At 40.5% G+C, this 21,870-nt stretch overlaps 2 protein-coding genes across 2 annotated transcripts; both read left to right on the top strand.

The window, feature by feature from the left end:
* Positions 1-19: 19 nt before the first annotated feature.
* LOC146506537 (putative aminopeptidase W07G4.4) lies at positions 20-12,805 on the top strand. Its single transcript, XM_085179089.1, has 16 exons — positions 20-329; positions 1,239-1,280; positions 1,367-1,457; positions 6,825-6,973; positions 7,077-7,185; positions 7,473-7,600; positions 7,668-7,767; positions 7,956-8,031; positions 8,114-8,199; positions 8,873-8,977; positions 9,216-9,291; positions 9,368-9,486; positions 9,572-9,655; positions 11,020-11,077; positions 12,032-12,213; positions 12,304-12,805. Exons 1-16 carry the CDS (start codon positions 319-321, stop codon positions 12,436-12,438), a joined length of 1,551 nt encoding a protein of 516 aa, XP_085035215.1. The 5' UTR covers positions 20-318; the 3' UTR covers positions 12,439-12,805.
* A 933-nt stretch (positions 12,806-13,738) lies between these two features.
* On the top strand, positions 13,739-16,863 carry pcna (proliferating cell nuclear antigen). Its single transcript, XM_085179101.1, has 6 exons — positions 13,739-14,119; positions 15,007-15,104; positions 15,194-15,261; positions 15,350-15,544; positions 16,085-16,208; positions 16,306-16,863. Exons 1-6 carry the CDS (start codon positions 13,899-13,901, stop codon positions 16,380-16,382), a joined length of 783 nt encoding a protein of 260 aa, XP_085035227.1. The 5' UTR covers positions 13,739-13,898; the 3' UTR covers positions 16,383-16,863.
* The last annotated feature ends 5,007 nt before the right edge of the window (positions 16,864-21,870 follow it).

Raw genomic sequence — 21,870 nt, 5'->3', positions numbered from 1 at the left:
TTATTGTGTCTTGACGTACAGTAGGAAACTTGGCGGTCTGGCTAACTTAAATTTAGACATTTCCTACAACAAAACACGAAATAAATTCACAGCACGTAATTTTGCTGCTTAACCATACACTGGAACCAGCTGCTTAGTGTCAAAGATGCCTTTATTAGCCGACCCAAAAAGCACTTTACGGCTAAGCTTGTCTTTATCGTGCAGCTACGGAAGTCCCTGAAGGCAGCGTGAGTGGATCATGTGACCAATTCCTGACCGGTGTAGGAAGGATCATTTAGGCTTTTCCTCCTGAAGGTAGCAGAGGAAGAAGCACAGAAAATGTGCACCAGGTAGTATTTACGTTTTATTTAAAATTCAAAACGGCTAATTTAACGGTTTTCTGACGTGCAGCTTTCTGCCGCATGCGCAGAATCTGATCCAATTTCAACATGTTTTGTATTTTAACCCACAAATAGCAGGCTGTGAAAATAAGATATATTTTACTGTAATATAAACTTAATGCAATAAGTCAGAGGGGTAATATAGCAAAAAGGAGGCCATATTAATCCACCGTGTCTCACATAAACGCGTAGTTTTAAGTAGTCGTAAGTAGAAGTAATGATATTGCTGTGAGTGTGATTACCTGTTTTATTAAGCACGTGTTTAACTGGCTTTGCACACAGCTGCATGATATTGAATTTATTGTTTTACGTGTTATTTATTTAGTTAAAATGTGGATAAATCCGAACCTACCATCCTGCTTGCAGATATTTATTCTATCTAGTTTTCACTTTCCGTTACTTCCCTTTTTCTAAGCGTCATATGATGCCAGAAGTATCTGACTCATGTGAAATAAGTCAGTCTCGTGAGCATTTTATTCCCTGTAAAGCGCAGGTTATTTGCAAAGTCTGGAGACGGTCATTTTAGCTCAAGCAACGAGATTTCTGGCTTCAAGTTGCATGGACAAGAAAAGTCTAAACGTGTTTACCACCACAGGAAATGTATTCTGTGACACTCCTTAGCAGCTGCAGACAAGACAGAACCTTGGCCCACTTTTTTAATCAGTAGCCTGCATTATAAAAGACTCCGATTGTGCAACTGTGTCTTCTGAGATATCGTAGTCAAAGGAGCTTGCAAAGAAAAGCGTCTGGACTTCTTTAAGTTACTTGAAGACGTTTCATGACCTGGATGACTGAGAACCTTCACAGACTCTGAGATATCATGTTAGGCTCTGCTGACATTGCAGTTTCTCTCTCCAGCGTCCAGCCCATCCAATGGACAAGCGACCTCAGGAACCAGAAGTAAGTATCAGGGCCCTACTTCGTCTTTGACTGTCAGTTTTTATGCTTTTGATTTTCTTAACAGACCGTTTGTTTCTTCTTTCTAGTTTTGATGGGATTGTTTTAGTGACCCAGAGCCATGAATCCGTGCCCTCTGAACTCGAGTCCCTGAAAGCCCCACTACAGGACTACAGTGCTGTAAGTGTCCAACTCTCTTCTTTCGACTATATATTTGCTTGCAGTTGTGCAAAAGATGGGCATAGAAGCTGGATTAAAACAATAGGGTTAAACAAATAAGACCAAATTAAAATAAACTTGAGGAGAAGTTAAAATAAGGAGAAAAAAGGTACATGTCAGTATATTTTCATGTTTTATGTCCTTGGAGAATTGTTACAAACTTAACGAAAAAGAAAGCAAGTCAGGCGCAGATCGCAGCAGACAGGCGGTGGATCGGCGGCGAATAAGAGAGAAGCTACGGAGCTTCCACGAGGCCCCTCCAAGAACATCCGACTCCTGCGAGTGAAAACAAGAGGGTCATCACATCCCCACTGGAGCTTTGCAGTGAGGTATCCTGCTCTCATGCAGAGAGGAGGATGAAATATTTCTCCTTAGCAAATCTACCAATAATTCGAAAACTGTTTTGCACAGGACAGTTTAAGCTAAACTCTATATCTAACGGGGGGAAAAAATTCTTATCGTTACTATTTCTACCAGTTCATCACGTATTCCATATATGACCCTGCCTAAAGTGATTATTTTACTTTTATTATTACCTGGGTCGAATACATTCAGGCTTTTGAGTGTTCAAATGACCTGTGTTCCTCTGCTCTCCAAATATGGGAAGAGTCTGTGAAGAGTCTTTTTTGTAGTTACTCTTTAGTAACTCTTTAGTTACAAGTTAAGCTTGTTAAAGAAGGAACTTTGTACCGGTTGGGCAATTCTGGCGTAAAACAAGGATACTGGCGCTGGGTATTTTCCCTGACCCTGGTAGAGGCCCTCGACTGGCACGAGAATTTCCTCTCAACTCGAGGTTTCACCTGAACTTCGGACTTGGAAGCCTTTCATTTTGTTTTTTTGTTGGTTTACTTGTTTGTTGTTCTTGTTCATGTTCTGGTTAGCATGGGTGATGTTGCACAAAGGAACACAGACTGAAAAAGTTATATGCATCATCGGGAAAATAAAATAATCACGTTAAACGTAAATGGGCTACATAATCCGATTAAAAGGGGCAAAATAATAGCCAAAATGAAACGTGAGAAGCTGCATGTAATTTTTTGGCAGGAAACACATTTATCTTCTTTAGAACAGGAAAAATTGAAAAAACTTGGATTCCAGAATACCTATTACTCGTCACATAAATCAGGCCGCAAAAGAGGAGTAGCCATACTGATCCCCAATGCTGTTAACTTTGAATTGTATTCAGAGGTAAAGGACAAAGAAGGGAGGTTCATTTTGGTAAAGGGTCAATTAGAAGAGGAGGAAGTAACATTATTTAATGTATATGCCCCGCTAGGAAGCTCCAAATCCTTCTATAAGAAGCTATTTGATTTAGTGGTTTTGGAAACACAGGGAGTTTTGATTTTTGGTGGAGACCTTAATGTTCAACTCCAGCCAAAACTAGATTCATCCAACCACCGGCAAAAGAAAAGTTCGAATGCTATTATGGACCAACACATGCTTACAGAACTGGGTTTGATTGATGTGTGGAGAGCCTCTCATCCAGGGGATAAACAGTTTATCTATTATTCTGCGTGCCATTCAGTATATACTCAAATTGACTATTTTTTTATGTGCAAATCAGACTGGCATAAGGTCGAGGAATGTAAAATAGGGGTCAGAGATTTATCTGATCATTCAGGAGTGTACCTAACCTTGCACCGTGCTAAACAGCGGACAAATACACTTTGGAGACTCAATACCAGTATTCTGAATGAGAAATCAGTACAAACACAAATCCAACAGGAATTTGAAACTTATCTACAAAATAACGACAATGGCGAGGTATCTCCAAATACTCTATGGGACGCAGCAAAAGTTATCGTTAGAGGTAAGATTATTGCCCTCATAGCTCACAGGAAAAAAGAAAAGCAGAAAAGACTTGAGAAGCTACAGGAGGAATTGAAATCACTAGAGACTAGACATATTGACCAAAAAGATCCCCAGATATTGGCGAGAATGAACAAAATTAAACAAGATATAAACCGCATTTACGACGAGGAAATTGAAAAAAACCCTCAAATTTACAAAACAAAAGTATTATGAGACGGGACCTAGGACAATGAAGCTTCTGTCGTGGAGGTTGCAAAAACAACAGGAAAAGAACAGAATTCATAAAATCAGGAAAACTGAGTCACAAATTATTTGCAGTAAACTGGATGATATTCAACAGGCATTTGAACAGTATTACAAAGACCTATATACCCAACCTCCCATAGTAGAAAATACAATGATAAATGCCTTTCTAAACTCATTAGACCTACCATCTATAGGAGAATTACAAAATAAAAAACTCATGGCTGAGATAACTGCTGAAGAGCTGCATAAAGCCATTTCAAGGCTGAAGGCGAATAAGGCACCAGGCACAGACGGTTATCCGTCCGAATGGTATAAAGCATTTAGGACACAAGTAACACCAGTGCTACTTAATTGCTTTAATCACACATTAAGAACAAGAGTAGCCCCACAATCTTGGAGAGAAGCAGTTATCTCAATTATCCCAAAAGACGGCAAAGATAAAAAAGAATGCAGCTCGTATAGGCCAATTTCCATCCTTAACGTGGACTATAAATTATTTGCTTCAATATTAGCTAAGAGACTGGAATCGATTATTCCGGAACTGATAGACTTAGATCAGACAGGCTTTGTCTCAAATAGACAGACTCAAGATAACTTAAGGAGAACACTACAAGTGATGAATCATATAACATCAGAAAATATTAGTGCAATGTTGGTCAGCTTAGATGTCGAAAAGGCTTTCGATTCGGTGGGTTGGGAATCTCTATTTAGGGTACTAGCAAGATTCGGATTCAAAGATGGCTTCATTAAATGTATTGAGGCACTGTATTACTCTCCAACAGCCAGGATCAGGATTAATGGACACCTGTCTCAAAATATTAACTTGAAGCAAGGGACACGCCAGGGCTGTCCCTTGAGCCCGTCCCTGTTTGCCTTGTACATTGAGCCTCTGGCTCAGGCTATTAGATAAAAATCTGAAATACAAGGAATTATGATCAGGGGAGAAGAACACAAGACTTGTATGTTTGCGGATGATGTTCTTCTTTTTATTACAAATCCTGAATCAAGTTTGTTCCAATTACTAAAAGCCTATAATCATTACTCTGGCTATAAACTAAATATTCAAAAAACTAAATCCCTTACATTCAATTATACACCTCGACCAGAAACTAAAAAGAAACTTATCTTCAAATGGGACTCTCCCACAATAAAATATTTGGGAGTAAACCTAACGAAAGACATGTCTAAACTCTATGAAATCAATTATGGCCCCCTCAAGAAAGAGATCAAATCTGACCTGACTCGGTGGTCTCTCCTCCCCATGGATATGAGTAATAGAATAGAAATAATTAAAATGAACATTCTGCCTCGAATTCTCTATCTCTTCCAGTCACTGCCCCTGGAGATACCCCAAAAATAATTTGACGAATGGGATAGATGGATCTCACGGTTCATCTGGAACAGCAGAAGACCGAGGGTCCAGTACAAAACGTTGCAACTGAAAAAAGAGAAGGGAGGGAGAGCTTTGCCGTGCTTACAAGATTACTATTATGCCGCACAACTGAAACCCCTGGTAAACTGGTGTTCCCCAAATTATGAAGCTAAATGGAAAAATATGGAAATTACTCAATTAGACTTCCCATTACAGTCTCTTTTAGGAAATAAAAACCAAGCTGAAAAATTTTACAAAGATTTGAACCATTTGACGCAGTTCACCCTGAAACTATGGTTCAGGGTAGTGAGGAAACTACAAATAGAAAAACAGGCTAGGACCTTGACTTGAATAGCTTATGACCCGGAATTTGTGCCTGCCAGGCTGGATGGGACCTTTAAACAGTGGACTCTGAGAGGAATTACTTCTTTTTGTTCACTAGCAACAAACGGGGGGATTTCAAAGCTATAAAACTATTTCAGATACATACGGATTGGCAAAGCATGACTTCTATAGATACTTGCAAGTTAGAGACTATTACAACAAGACGTTACTATTCAGAGATGAAAACGAATACAACCTAATTCATATCTTTCAAGAGGCATACAAAAAAAGGACTCTAAAAAGTTGGTCTCAAAAATATACGGAAGTATACAAGCCTCTAAAAATCACTCTGCGTTGTATATTAAGCAAAACTGGGAGAGGGAATCAGGCTCACAAATATCAGAGGACAGCTGGTGGGGAATATGTGAGTCTCAGGCTACCACTGCAAATTCAAGGTCCTTAAGAGAGTTTGGTTGGAAAAATGTTGTGAGATTTTTTTATCACTCCTAAATTCACAGCTCGGCAAACAGGCTCACAGAGCCAGGGCCTATGTTGGAGAGGTTGTGGTACCCCCATGGCAAACCATTTTCATGTCTTCTGGGCCTGCCCAAGGATCCAGCCATATTGGGGGGAGGTGGCCATTGAGATAAACAAAATAATCGGGATAAAAATAGACTATTCATTTGATACGTTGTAGCTTGGCAATTTACCTAAGGCGCTTCCACATAAAGATAATTATTTATTGAAAATACTTTTGACTAGCAGCAGAAAGGCCATAACCCGAAGATGGCTAAAGGCAGACCCTCCAACTCGGGCCAAGTGGCATGGGATAGTGGAAGAAATTTTTGGAATGGAAAGACTTACCTTTGTCCTTAGACTTGAGCTTGAGAAATTCAAGAAGCTCTGGGAAAAATGGATTGTGTACTGCCTTTGTACTGAACAATTAAATATTACCATGATGTAAGTAGATACTAATGTTGCTGAATGTGTATGTCTTCCATGCTGACCTAAAGTTTTGTATTCTCATACTGTAAATTAAATAAAAAGTTATAAAAAAAAAGAAGAAGAAGAAAGCAAGTCATAAGACCGGCTGATCTCATCGGGCAGGGCATTCCAAATCTGATGGAAAAACACTTTCACATTTAAACCTTGTCTGAAACTTTCTATAAGGGCGTCACCAAAGCAAATAATTAAAGGGACAAATCAAATTAAATCATCTTAAATTGAACCAAGTGATTGGTAATCACAAGAACCACAAACCAAACAATAATCTCAAATTAAGCTACATTATATTAGATTTAAACAATCACTTTATTAAATCAGCACAGTTTTAGCAGATATTCGTCATTATATCTTGTTGTCATTCCTGCTACATTAGTGTGAAAAAGCATCGCACAGTCAGTCTGTTATGTTACTGTGACAGTAAGAAGTTAAGGAAGTGTGATGGATGTGAGCAGCTGGATTGAAGGACCTGAAATTGCCTGCCCTCTAAACCTCAGTGTGACAGTGACTTACTGCAGTCATGGTACTACTACTGCCCTCTACTGATGCATTTTGCTTTGTGGTGATTCTAGGTGGACAGCGGTCTGGGGGAGGAGGTGGTGGTCATCAAGGTCCCTGGCCTTCCTGGTAACCGCTTGGTGTTTGCCTCCACCGGCCCCGTAAACCGCGACTACGATGACATCAGGCGCTTCAGCGATGCAGCAGTCAACGGGATCCAGCGGTCAGTTGAAGGCAGCTGACTTTTTTTCTTCTCCTTCTTTGACTTGAATTGCTGGTTTACTTCCATGTTTCTTACCTCATGTGGTGTCTGTTTGCCCTTTCAGTGCCTTAAAAGCTGGCATGCAGCGCCCCCTGCTGGTGTGCCCTCCACACGCAGACTACAAGAACAACACCTTGGTGGCTGCGCTCGGAGCCCTTCATGCACTCTACATGGTGAGAAAACATCTTGATTGATGGTTTACTGTTTGCCAGTAATGACAGGTTTACTGTATAAGCGCTATCATCCATGTATGGAAATCGAAAGGTGTGTGAGGTGGACACAAGCAGCTGCAGACACTATACAGTCACTCTAGAGATGCTGTCTGCAATCATAATGATGCTGTGGCCAAGTTTAGAAATTGTATTCAGATAGTTTCCCTGTATGGAGCCATGAATTAAAAACAAGAAAAATGTATCTGTGTGCAAAAAGGACACTCATTCACTGTCTTTGTGCCCAAAAGCCGCTTGAAGTGAGAGAGAGCAACGTGAAAAAAAATGACCACAAGGTGTGTGTTCTGGGACTGTGGGCGGCGGAAGAGGCTCGGGGAACAAAGCTGGTGGAGCTGGCTAATGCTCTGGAGAATGGGAGGTGAGTCAGATACTTGACCTCTTTGTCTGCACACGTTTCCTAAGCTGACCACATTTGGCCCCCTCAGACTGGCGTACCGTGACATCGGTGGATCAGACCCTGAACGTATGGCTGCTCCTCGTGTGGCTGATTACGTCCAGGAACTCTTTAAAGACAGCCCTGTGAAGGTAAGAACGAGTATTATTACATCTATATTCTGCTTTTGTTTTTTTTAAGAAAAATTCAGAATTTTGAATTTTTGTTGATTTATTTTCAGTCTACAACCTTTTTTTTATTTTTTATTTATCTTTGGTTCTTCTGTGACAGTTTAATCCACGTTTTCTCACCTCAAACCTCTGCGTTTGTTCACCGTCAGGTTGAAGTGGTGAGCGACCTGAAGACTCTGGAGAAAGAGTATCCGTGCCTGGCTGCGGTCAACCGCTGTGCCAACAGTAAGACGCCACTGACCCACAAAGCTGTTAAGATGTTTTTTTTAAAGTTATCAAACTGATTTAATGTTTTCTTCTTTTGCAGGTGTACCCCGTCACCAGGCCCGAGTCATCAAACTGCAGTACTGCGGAGAGGGGCCGATCGAAAAGACGCTCATGTTGGTGGGAAAGGTGAGATTACACTCTTACTTGTCTGCCCTTGAACCAATTAAATTGCTTTATTTAAATATTATTCATATAACACCAGATCATTACAATAGTCAGCCCAATGTACTTCATATTATGAAGTTTAGACCCTACAAGATGATATTAAACCCAAAATGAAAACCCCCTCAAATATCATATAGTCATCTAAAATATGAATACATTTCACCATGTTACACCATTTAACCTCAGAGTCCATGGCATTGACTAACTTCATGCCCACAATGAGCAGATGTAAGCTTGTGATCACAAGTGTATTTATCCAGATTAAAATAGCTCTCTTACGGCATGTTCAGAGTTTAACCCCAGCTAAAACAGAAAGTTAATTTCTTCAGTGTTACACAGATTTGCTGAACACTTAACTGCTTAAATTGGCTGCGAGTTTCCAGGTTGTGTTGACAGATGGGCTAGAACTGTATGTAGGGTGTAGATTGTTTACTACATTATATACACACAATCTGGTAAACACCATAGAGGCGCAGATGCATATATTAGTGATTCGTAACAGTGTTTGATTATTATGGGAGTTAACAGGAAGAATAGCAGCATGCAGGAAGGTGTCAGGTAGGAAATCAGAAAGAAGTGGCAGGTATTAGTTTGTACTTAGTCAGCAAATGTGCCTCTGATGTGGCGTTTCCAGGGCATCACCTACGACACCGGTGGAGCAGACATCAAGGCTGGTGGCGTCATGGCCGGGATGCACAGGGACAAGTGTGGAGCTGCTGCTGTCGCTGGCTTCTTCCAGGTGAATAATTGCCTCTTTGCACCTGAACAATAAATACTTGGAATAAATATTCATCACTTGTGACTCGGCTATAAATCAGCTCTGCACGCTGCTGAGTCACCGTTAATAAAAACCTTATTAGATGCACAGAGGTGACTATTTCGCCTCCCTGCAGTCTTCAGAGGGCCGCTATACATACTGAGATTTGATACATTTTAAATGGGGCAGTGAAACTTTTGAAACTCCTCTTGCTCTTCAGATCGTAGCCCAGCTGAAGCCACAGCACCTGAAGGTTGTTGGCGTGATGGCCATGGTGAGGAACAGCGTGGGTGCAGGTCAGTGGGCTTCCATTTGTTTTTCCACAATATTTCTGTGGAGTCTCGTCAGCTGACATTTTTTGATTTTACTCAGATTGCTACGTGGCGGATGAGCTGGTGGTTTCCCGTGCGGGTCGTAGGGTGAGAGTGGGAAACACTGATGCCGAGGGTCGTATGGTGATGGTCGACCTGCTCTGCGAGATGAAGGAGAAGGTCGGAAAGCTCGGGAGACATCTTTAGCTGTTAGTTTTCAGTTGCATTCCTTCCCAGCGTGACCTTACCTCTGCTCTCCACACAGGCAGTAAACGAAGTTTCTCCACAGCTGTTTACTATCGCCACTCTGACTGGTCACGCCATCAGAGCCATGGGACCCAACTACTCTGTGAGTACTGCTGAAACTCAGACAATATCTTCAAGAGCTGTGTTTTTATTCAAGAGCATGTTTAACAGTTGAAATGAACCATTTATGTAAAGCCTCAAGCAGTTATAGCTGCTCTCCCTTTAAAACAAATGTCTTTTGATTGAGTGCTCCTTGCAAACAGAAGGTTTGAACAGCGGGCTAATGGGACTTCTGTGCTCATGGCCAGAACAGCATGCCTGAGCTGAACATACGGATGACATCTGCTCTCACTGACTTGTAGCCTAAAGTTAAAAAATAAATAAATAATAAAACAGATTGTTTAGAGTAATCTGAAGATGGAGCTTTTGGCTTACAGGGTTTCTTATGCATACACTAACTTCTTTAGCAATGTTTAAAATGAGCATGCACTATTGTAACTAATTTTTTTTTTCGCAATACAAAACAAAAAACAGTCTGAACACATTCCTCAAACCCAACCCACCCTACCCCTAGAAAACCAGATCAAGGATATGAATATAGTCAGACATTATTAACATATTTACTTAATCATGTATAAAAATATGTTGTCATTCTGTCACATGCATTCAGTACACCAATACTGCTCTGTGTTAGTAATGACAGCTTCCACGCTTATACTATACAAATTATATAAATGGTTGCCAGGTAACATAAAATTCCTCTAGTGTTGTATCTGATCTAATTTAATTCAATTCAGATTTATTTATACAGTGCCAAATCACACAAGCAGTCGCCTCAAGATGCTTTATATTATGAGGTAAAGACCTACAGTAATAAGAGAGGAAAAACCAAACAACCCTCTGTGAGGAAGCACTTGACAACAAATCCTTCCATGGAGAGAGAGTGAGCCTTCTAGCCAACAGAGATAAGAAAGCAGTCACGTTCACTTAGAGAGATATCTAATGGGGCCACCCCAAATGGTGAAATCAATGGAGATGGATGTGCTGTTTGTCCACATATTTTAGAATACAACAGTGGTCAGGATCCTCCGCATCAGTCACACGATGATCAGCAGACCAATGACCACTATGTACAAGTTTAAACTGGACTACAGTTTTCCCAGTTGGATCTGAGGTAGATTCTCCCAAATCAGTTTCCCAGTTTGTTTTTAAGATCTTCTAAACTAGTCAGGTGTTGCGTATTGAGAAAAGCATGAGCTTTACTCATAATCTCTTTGTAATCAAGTTGGCATTTAGAAATCTGACCTAAATTTGTTGTTGTGGTACATAAACGGTAACAGTCTGAATTCTGAGCTAAAGGAAACAAAGAATCTGTGACCCCCTCCTTTATGATAGGAAAAAAAAAATAAGAGCAGTGTTTTAATCATCATTGTTGTACTAAGTTAAGTTTGGAACTTTTTGATTTAGATCATCATGGATAACGGACCAGCCCATCGCAGCGGGAACGCTGCTCAGTGGCAGAAAGGTGAGAAATATTTACAATTATAGATCTACTTACCTAAGGCTTCTCCAGCTCTTTCAGCTGGAGCTGAATCATTTTGTTAACAGTTGAGTTAGTTCACCTGTTTTGCCAGGTGTACAAACCAAAACAACCAAGACAACTTCACTGACAAAGGAAACGCCGAATAACCAGTCCTTTAGTTATTTTAACTGTACAGATGATGCTTTGAATTACTCTGTTCTGCTCATTTCAATTACAGCTAAAACCATTATTCAATGAATGGACTCCTTGATTGCTGCATATTTACTCAGATACTTTGATTAATTGGATTTCAATATGTTTTAAAAAAGGAATTATGTTTGCATCGAACTCTGTTAAGACATAACATTAGTGCAGACTAGAGACTTTATGGGACCTGATTAAGGTCTAATTAATTAGAAAAAGATCTTTACACAGACTGTCTAAAACAGGGCAGCCTTTCAAAGCATATTTATATATAAATTGAATCATGTAACCTCTTTAGAATCTATGTTTTCAACAGCTTTTAACAGTTGTTTTTTTTTTTCGGTGTAACTATTATTGGAGCAAATTATAATGATATTATCAGTGAGACCACTCCTATTGGCCTGGCACGGTTTTGTAGTTTAGGCTTTCATAAAATTGCAGTACTACCGTTTTCCCAGCAGATGCTGCTATTGTAAGAATTGCAAATACTTGAAAAGAAGTAAAAGCACATTGCTTCATAAACCTCTTTCCACCAGTGCAGGGTCCTATCTTGTTCCTGTTTCATGCATTCAGCCCACACCACTATAAACCTGCTGATCTCATAGCTGGAACCACTGATGCTGCTGCAAGATACCACTGATAATGTCTGCTGTGACTTTCATTCTGTGAAATGACCCTACCTTCTCCTATACTAGCACAGTTGGCAGGACGCTGCCTTTGATTTACACTAATACGTGGCCTTCTCCCTTGCAGCCGGAGAGGTGCTGGGCGATTTGTTTGAGGTGTCTACTATCAGGCGCGAGGACTATGAGTTCCACAAGGGCCAGTCTGAGTACGAGGACATCCTGCAGTGCAACAACCTGCCGTCCTCTGCTACACCTCGAGGACATCAGACACCTGCAGCTTTCCTCATCATGGCTTCAGGACTCGACAAGGTGCTTGCTGATTTTATTCATCTGCTATTCATGTGAAATGTGTGCATTCGTGTGGAATAACCTGTGTTACCTTGTGCGTGCCCACCGCAGCACGGCGTGGATTCTGAAGCCCCTCTGCCGTACTCCCACATTGACATCGCCGGGTCCAGCGGTCCTTTCCCAGGTGTACCAACAGGAGCCCCAATCATCACCATGGCAACCAACTACATACTCTCTGATCTCTAAACAGAGAAATTTAGTCTCTGCACTTAAACCCTGCACAAATTTCTTCCCATCCAATTACAAAAGAAACACCTGCTACAGCACTTAAAAAATTAAAAATAATCTGTCCTGTTTGACATGAATTAATACCTCAGACTGCTTTTCTGTAAGACTGTTTGCTGCTTCATATCTGAATCAAGTGTCAAACCAGCCTGTCAAGTGGCCTGAATCAGTACATTCTCAGGGGTTAAATGGCCGTGCAAACGTAACATCCTTTTCTATGTGTGCCTGTATGTATGCAACAGACTTGGGATGTGATTTGTGAAATTTGTGACACCATGTGCTTGTCAAACCAAGTACTTCATCAATAAAAAGGTTTTTGAGGTCTTTGTGTTCTCTTAACATAACTTGTTTTCTTACAAGGAGGAAGCCCCATTTTTATTGCCTTTGGACCAAGTTTAAAATAAAAAAGGAAGTGATGGATTTTAATTTATTTTTTTTTAACAGGAAAATCCTAACTGATGTTCAAAATTGTTGCACTTGTAGTAAAACTGTAATAGCCAACTATTAAGCTTTGTAAAATTTTTAATATTTAGGTGATAGCTACAGTTAATTTACACATTTAGCATGCAAAACATTCATATTACAGTGGTCATTTTATATGACAAATACATTTTGTTGTTTATATAGAACAAGTACTTTGGATGTGAAGATTAGCTCCCACTTTGATTTAAATTCAATACTTTTTCACTGGAAAGAATTCTAACTACAGATTGAATCTGTCTGATACCATAATATAAGAAAAAGAAGTTAAATCACAGCAGTGTCTCAGTTTTGTTTTGTAGTAAAATAAATTGCAGCTGCTACACTTTGGACTTACATTTTAAGAAATAAATGTACTGCTCATTGCCCAGATTGTCCTGTATGTATAAAACAAAGTTATTTTTTTCTTTAGATGAACAAGAACTTTCATGTTATTTATTCATGTATTTCTTAATTACTTTGGTGTTGTATGAATGGCTATGGGGAAGGTCTTTATCGGTACTAAAAGCCTGTAAAACCTGTGAAACAAATTACAAAACGCGATGCCCACATTTTCCAAAATTGTCCAATGGGCCAGATTTGAGTTTTTGCTAGGCCGATTTCTGGCCCCCCGTGCCCTATGTTTGACACCCCTGCTGTACAATGTTGTATAATATTCTGTATGATATGTTCAGGTTACAAAATTGTCCTCTCCAACATGGCTGAAATAATCGTCTACTCTTTTAAGCGGTTGTGGCGTCGACAAGGAAACGGAAATGACGCAATCGCGCCCCCGAATCATTAAAACCGGCTGTTAGCGCGCGCTTCCAGCTTAAACTCCTCTGTGCCGTGAGAGTGGTAATCAGGTGCCGTGTCTGTGCTCGCCAGCAACACAAAATCTGAGCTCTCAGAGAAGCCTTCTCATCTTTTCATCTGCACAGACATAAAACTCCACAGCAACCATGTTCGAGGCTCGCCTGGTCCAGGGCTCCATCCTGAAGAAGGTGCTGGAGGCTCTGAAGGATCTGATCACAGAAGCCTGCTGGGACGTCAGCTCGTCCGGCATCTCCCTGCAGAGCATGGACTCTTCTCACGTCTCACTGGTGCAGCTCACCCTGCGGCACGATGGCTTCGACTCGTACCGCTGCGATAGGAACCTCGCCATGGGAGTCAACCTGAGCAGGTGGAGCACATATACCAAACACAAAAAAAAATAGAGCTTATAGGTAGAAAATACTGTCTTAACACCGTTTGATGCCATCCCGTTGCTGGTTCTTGATGGGGCTTAGCTAAGAGGAGTTTCTGCTGACTAATGTCCCCAGGTTGACAGGTTGAGTTGTCAAAGTTTATCGAGTCTAATAACACGAAAAAATGGCTGCTTGGTTTGTGACGCGGTTACTATTTTTGAGTTTCACGATCGCTTTTAACCTCTTTTAAGCGCACTTTATTACATCTTCGTGCAGCTTCTGATGCTGACAAAGAACAAGGCCATCTTGGCGGAGTTGCCCGGGCATGTCTGCCTCCTGAACTTAGTTAACTCTTTAGTGACCGCTCTGAAATGGCGCGCTTTGTATATTAGATGTTTTTAAGGGGGCAACAAAGTAGTTCGGCTACACATTTTAAAGTGTAAATTACGTTTGGAGCAGTTTGACAGAGTTCCGCTGCTTTGTGATTGCGCGGTGACAGCGTTTTAGCGCCAAACTGTGCGCCGAGAGGGTTGGCGGGAATTGTTGTTGAACCCGGGAAATACCACTTCCGTTCCTACGTCACTGCCTGTTTAGCTGTTTACAACGCTTTTTTTTTTAATCGGCAAATTAGACTGTTAGTAATATTTATTTTAAACTGTTTTATTGTTTAGCCTGTTGTCGCTGCAGGTCCTTCTTTTAAAAAGAACAGACTGAATAATAGTTTTATTTAACTACTGACTGCTTGTTGAAAATTTTAATTATATTTTGCAGAAAGAATTTGATTTATTGTGTGAATGACGTGGTTATATTAGTTATTTATTTAGTTTTGTTGTATTTTATAATGCAGCGACACTAAAGTTTACTGGATTTATCTCTTATCCAGTATGTCAAAAATCTTGAAGTGTGCTGGAAATGAAGACATCATCACCCTCAGAGCAGAAGACAATGCAGACACGCTTGCCCTCGTGTTTGAGACTCTCAGTAAGTTTGAATTCTATGTTTATTCAGTAACATCAGTCTGACTGGTGGTGTCACGGTGGTGTATTTACGGCTTCTCTTCAATCTTGCAGACCAGGAGAAGGTGTCAGATTATGAGATGAAACTGATGGACCTGGATGTGGAGCAGCTTGGTATTCCGGTAAGTCAGCTGTTACATCCTCAATTTGTGAACGGCAGGGTTTTCCTCACACGGTTGCTAACCTTTCCATGTCTGTCTGTCCCTCCAGGAGCAGGAGTACAGCTGTGTGGTGAAGATGCCCTCCGGGGAGTTCGCTCGCATCTGCCGTGACCTTTCACAGATCGGCGACGCCGTCATGATCTCCTGCGCCAAGGATGGAGTCAAGTTCTCCGCCTCTGGCGAGCTGGGCACAGGAAACATCAAGCTGTCCCAGACCAGCAATGTGGACAAAGAGGACGAGGCTGTGAGTATGAGAGCTCAGCATGTTTTGGCAGACATGAGCAAGACAATTGCATAAAATTTACATGTGCAATAGTGATGGTTTAAATATGTATTTTGTGCTCCGTTTTAACTGTCACCTGGTGTAATGTGCTATTACTGCCAGAAGGTGGCAGTAATTCACAAGCTGTTCAACAGTAAAAAAGCAATAAAATAAAAAGAGAGAAATACTGACCTATGACTGGATCAGTTTAAGTTTCTACCAAGAAGTGACTTTTGCTGTTTGTACAGAGTACAGGTGGAGGTTAAAAGCTCTGCAGATGTTTCAGTGTCATGAATTCATGACTGTTTATTTAAAGGCATCAATTAGTTACCAGCAGTTTTAAGACCAACTTTTAATTTTAAATTTTAAATAAATCAAGTATTAAATATTTGTTGCCATCTTATTGCTGAGACAGCAATTAAGGCCTTTACTTTAGAGCTCCTTATTTACTGTATGAGCTGGTGATGTGAGTGAGTGTGGCAGCACCTGTTAAGTTCTTGGCTCTTCCCTTTCTGTGTTTAGGTTACGATTGAGATGAATGAACCCGTCCAGCTGATCTTTGCCCTCAACTACCTGAACTTCTTCACCAAGGCCACGCCGCTCTCCAAGACCGTCACCCTCAGCATGTCCGCTGATATCCCCCTGGGTACGTGCATCTGCTCTTCCCTTAAATGACTCCAGGATTCTATGTTGGGTGTGTCGTGGCCCAGGCTTGACTGTTTGTTTTGTTTTTCTCCCTACAGTGGTGGAGTACAAGATTGCTGACATGGGGCACATCAAATACTACCTGGCACCGAAGATCGATGAGGAGGCTTCTTAAGATGTTTCTAACAGACCAAAAAGGGAGAATAGAGAAAAGCGAGACGACTGCGACTTGTCCCGAGTGATTGAAGCACTGAAGTGATCTCATGGTGGTCGATCACTCTGCCCGAGGTTTCTGATCTGCTGTTCGCGTGGAAGGTCGGCCTTTTATAAGCAGCCAGCTGTCAGCTGTATGAATGGTGCCATCTGCGTGATGCAGTGAAGCCTCAGAGCACTTGGCTCTGGTCCAGACATCCCCAGTGTAAATGTCAGCACTTGCTCAGTCTAAATTAGAGTCGTTCTCTATTTTTGCCCACTTTTGGGAAAGCAGATTTAAAATAGCCTATGTCATATTTCCTTTTCTTTTTTCCTCCCTTTTTTTCTTTTGTAGATAACGCATTTGTAAATACTTCCTGTGGTTCAGCACTGTCGGTCAAACGCAGTGTTTTTGTATTCATGGATTCATTCCCAAATAAATAATTGAGGTTGTTTAAAAATAATTTTGTCTCGTTTTTCTGGACATGTGTGAATATTCTTTCTGTACTTATCACGCTCCTTGCAGATCTCTAAGCTGTTATAATGCTCATTTGCTTTCTGTCTGTTGACCACCAAATGGTGACTTTTTTTTTTTTCTTTTTTTTTTTCTTTTTTTTGAGAAACAGGTCATGTTCTCAGCAAAACCCTGTTTTTAAATAAAGAGTTAATTAAAATGAAAGCGATCCATCTGGCCTGTTCATCATCATAGAATCATTGAGAAAAAGTAAATAATGTCCTGTTTTTTGTTTGTTTTTTTTCTCACATTCACAAGCTAAGAAATGTAAATCAGGTTTGTCACTGCACAGTTTTTATCAGTTGTAAAAAAGACCCAAGTTTGCCTTTAAGGTTATGAAACTTTATCAGCAAACTCTTGCTTGTTATTTTTCCTAAAAACCTCCCCAAATCTTATTGATTCAATCTTCATTGAGTCAACATGACGCAGTAATCAGAAATGGCCACTAGGTGATGCTCTTCTGCTACTTCTGATTTTATTTTTCGGGTGAAACAAATGACCTGCAATGTTAAAAATTGACTAAAATATTTTTTTTATTGGAATCCTGATGATTTTCTTCTTCATTCGGGAATTTTCATTTGCAGGAAAGACTGTGCACAAAAGATCTTCATTATCCAAAACACAATTTTGCAGTTTTCAAACAGTATTTCGGTTTATTTTGCATCTATCAGCTACCCAGCATCCTTTTTCATAATCTGTTTTCAACCGTGTAACTGTGACCTCACTGCATTTCAGTTATTCAACCAGACAAAGGGTATTTTAATGGATTTTCCCAGAATCACAAACATCATAGTTAAGCTGTTTGCGTCAGGGTCCTCTAGAGCTTCAGCTCTGTGCCCCTGCAGGTCGATGACCAAACTGAACAAACTTGTGCATATTCAGAGAAATCACTTAACATGCAGCAAGAAATGCATCTGAGAAACAAGAGTGTGTGGCTGCAGCTGATTGTGTTATCTGTGTTTGAGGGCAGTAGGCACTGTAGAGTCCGTTTAATCCTCATAAAGCTTTAATCTAACTGGCAGATGCATCTGGCACTGCCTGTGTTTCTTTACACAAAGCAGTCTGCCACATGACATAACTACAAACTAGCTGGTAGTGCTAGTAAATATCAAGCTAAAAGATTGGAAAAATTAAGGTAGCAGATTTTTTTACTTCAATTTCACAAAGCAATTTTATAAAAACAGGGAACAAAAGGCAGAACAGAAACATTGTTTTAACCCAGAATTGTACAATAATTGTTTTAGTTTTGATTTACTTGTTTTTTGTTGGAAACTAACATTTGAGCAGCAGAGGCTTACAAAAAGACAGAAGTGTTTTTGATTAGTCTACCCAGACATGTTATAATTGAGAGACTCAAAGAGGCCTGAAATAAAATATATGGGAGATTTCAACAACAGCAAAGAAGGTGGTAGAAACATGGCTTCCAGGTTTCACTGGTGATTCTATACATGCAGCTTTTATGTCATGGAGACACCTGAAAACATGTAAACTTGGCTTCTTTTTTTCAACTTTATTATAAATCCCACACTTTTTTTTATTTTTTGTGTATTTTATGTTAATTCCATCATCGTCCCTACGAATGCAACGTTATGAGTTCCAAACAAAATCTTTGAAAGAGCACCACAGGCCTGCCAAAGACCAGTCGTAGGTCATGTTTTTGTTAGGAAAGTTAATTGAAATAAAGCTTCATGAAAAAAAACTTTAATTGTTAATGTTAATTAGCTTAGTCCTTGTAAAAATAGATGATTTAGCATAGCAACAGCAAAGTGAAGGTTTAAGGTTTGTAGAAATTCAGACTGGGTAAAAAAGGCTGTAGTTAGCTTAGGCTAGCTTACAGACTAGACACTTGTCTTAACTTGGTAATCGTTCTTAAACCTTTTCTGGTGCAATAAAATAATTTCAAGAGGGAAAAAAAAGACAGCAAATGGTGCGTAGCAGATTTGAACCCAGGTTTCTGCAATGGGTCTCCTTCAGACCTGGTCCCTTTATTTTCCAGTCAGTCTCCAAGGCCCACCCCTAGTGGCTCGGCTGGGGAGCATCCCACAGTTTAACAGCTAATTTAAGGCTTTAGTTTAAGCCAACACGTTTAAGGCTACACTGAGCTTTGCATACAGACTGGATAAAATTAAGGCCATCGCAAGTAGGTAGGTATCTACCTGCAATACCACATGATATGTACCTCGTTTAATTTAAAGGGTAAAAACGTGTCCTTAACAGGAGGGTTAGCATAACTTCATACAATGCTGGGGCTTGGGGCTAGCTGTAGATGGCTGCTCCTGGCCTATAACCACCTGCTTTGTTTTCTTGTCTGCAGATAGGTTGTTCCTTGCCTTAGTTTAGCCTAACATCTTGGACAGTTTAAAAACAGCATGAACCTTCATGTGTGCTCTATGCAAAATGAACAGTGCACCATGTATCTTTAATCCATACAGAAAACTGAAGCATATCTCCTGCCTAGCAGTTGCCAGGAGACTGAGAGGGTTAGTTAAGGCTCAGTGGCAAATTGTTTGTTTATGTAAGGATTAAACAGTATACCACGGGTTAATTGGTTAGCTTTAGGAGTGAAGGATTTTGCTCTTTCAGGACCTAGTCTGGCTGTGTGTGCGTGTCCAAACTTGGTGGTATGCTTTTTACCTTTGACCTATCAGTCTTCTCATTGTTACCACACAGCAACAAAGTAAATATTTCCCAGACTTTTTCCTTTGAGAACATTTCCCCATTTAGAGGAATTTTCTCATCTTCAGGCTGTCAGTGAGCAATCTGATTTTGCTTTTCCCTGTCCCAGTTGAATAAAGGATAAAGGCAGCCAGAGATAGGGGACAGCAGGGGAGAGACAGCGCAGATTATAACCTCACAGTAGACTGCCTGCTTTTGTAATCCCAGACTCCATCTGAATTTTTCTGCTGAAAGGGCTGAGCTTTCACCCAGCGCCACGAAAAGAGGATTTTTTTAAATGCATTCATTCATGTCAGATAGATCTGATGAGATGTGTTTCATAACTCCTCGTACCTGAACGTCTAAATTCATTCCAGCTCTCACCAGCTTTTTACCCTCTAATGAAATGTTCCACAGAGCCGTGCGTGCAGCTGTGCTCGCATTATTTTACTTCCTAAAGTATATTGTGTCTACCTGATGGAGCCAGTGCTTCAGATAAGAGCAGAAGTGTGTTGTCTCCAGATACAGAGGAGCGAGGGAAAAGATGGGACTGTCATCTTAGGAAGTGACCGATAAAACAAAGCGACAGCGCAGCCATTTAAGCTGCCTCAATATTTAATTAAGCACTGCCATCCAGGTTAAGATTAATCACGTCCTGGAAGAGAGCGAGGAGGGTTCAGCCTGATTGGGGTTTCCACGCCTGAATTGGCCACAATTTTAAACTGCGTTATCAGCCGTGCTTTATAATAATGTCAGAGCTGTGTGTCTGAGTTCTGCTTAATGGACAGAGCAGACTTTGACAAAATCAGGCCACTCAGATAATCTGTCTATGACTCAGAGCTCCACAGCGAGTGTGTGACTTTTGTGTCGTGCTGACTTGATATTATTGGAAATCGTTTTTGTTTTCGTCTGTCTAATTAGATTACAGTTACCGTAGATTGTGTTCTTAACAGATATAATCCAGAAGGTGATAATTACCATCCAGTCTTCAACACTGATTATTTGTCTTAACAAGCACAGTGAACCGCTTATTATCTGAGCCAATACTTTTTAAAATCTTCTTATTTAAACAGCTCGAGGCAGCACAACTCAGAGGAACATTTCATATAAACACTGGGATTATTTATACGCACTCGGCAGCCACTTTGTTAGGTACAGCTGTTCAACTGCTTGTTAACACAAGTATTTAATCAGCCTACCACATCACAGCAACTGAATGGATTTAGTCATCCAGACGTGGTTTGGATGACCTGCTGAACTTCAACTGAGGATCTGAGGGGGAAGAAAATGTGATTTAAGTGGACGTGTTGTGGTTGTAGTTGTGTTGGTTATTTCAGAAACTGCTACTGGGAATTTCCCACACAACTCGCTCCAGGGTCATATGAGTTACTGTTTCCTAGGAAGACAACAGTAACTCAAATAACCAACTGGTTATAGCATCTCTGTGTGCACAACACATCAAACCTTGAAGCAGATTAACTACAGCAGCAGAACACCACACCGGGTGACCGTCCTGCTAGCAAAGGACAGGAAGCTGAGACAGAAAATTGGAAAACCGTTGCCTGGTCTGACGAGTCTCAACTTCTGCTTAAGGATGATATGCAACGTCAGATAATCTCAAACTGGTTTCTCAAACTTGCCAATGAATTCACTTTACTCAAATGGCCTCCACAGAAGCCAAAGTGGAGATTCGCATCATGGATGTGCAGCTAGCAAATCTGCAGCAACTGTGTGATGCTATCATGTACTTTACACACAGAGTTTATAACTCTAATGGATTTAATTAACTTTAATCACAATTCAGCTGAAAAAAATAAATACATGAATATGAATTGAGACATGCGGCAGCCTGGGAGTGAGTGAACTTTGGCTTTTAGAGATGGGCAAAAATAAAAGAAAGCGAGGACTAAACGGCAAAGTGAGAGCGTTATTATAAACAGAATGTCTGACAATAATTATCTCATTTATTCTGTTTTAGTAATCACATTTGATTAATTCATTGCATGCCATCCCCCATCACTAACATTTGAATAAACTGTATGCAAATTAGCAGCAGAGCTTGGAGTTTTCAAAGCAACATGATAAAAAAGTATCAGAGAAGTCACCTGAAACTGAAACAAGTGCAGACGGAGTGAGTGATCATATAAAACAGTATATGGCCAACACAAGAAGCAAGTGCAAAATCCAGTTTTGTTTCACAGTGACACCAACCTGTAGACTGAGGCGGGAGCCTCCAAACATCAAACCGATCTGAGCCTAAACACATGAAAGGCAGTCCTGTTCGTTTATTACTCACCAGAGG

The sequence above is a fragment of the Neolamprologus multifasciatus genome, chromosome 12 (genome assembly GCF_963576455.1).
Source record: "Neolamprologus multifasciatus chromosome 12, fNeoMul1.2, whole genome shotgun sequence".
Taxonomy (NCBI): domain Eukaryota; kingdom Metazoa; phylum Chordata; class Actinopteri; order Cichliformes; family Cichlidae; genus Neolamprologus; species Neolamprologus multifasciatus.
The sequence above is the reverse complement of the archived record's forward strand: the minus strand, read 5'-3'. Positions and strand labels throughout refer to the sequence as shown.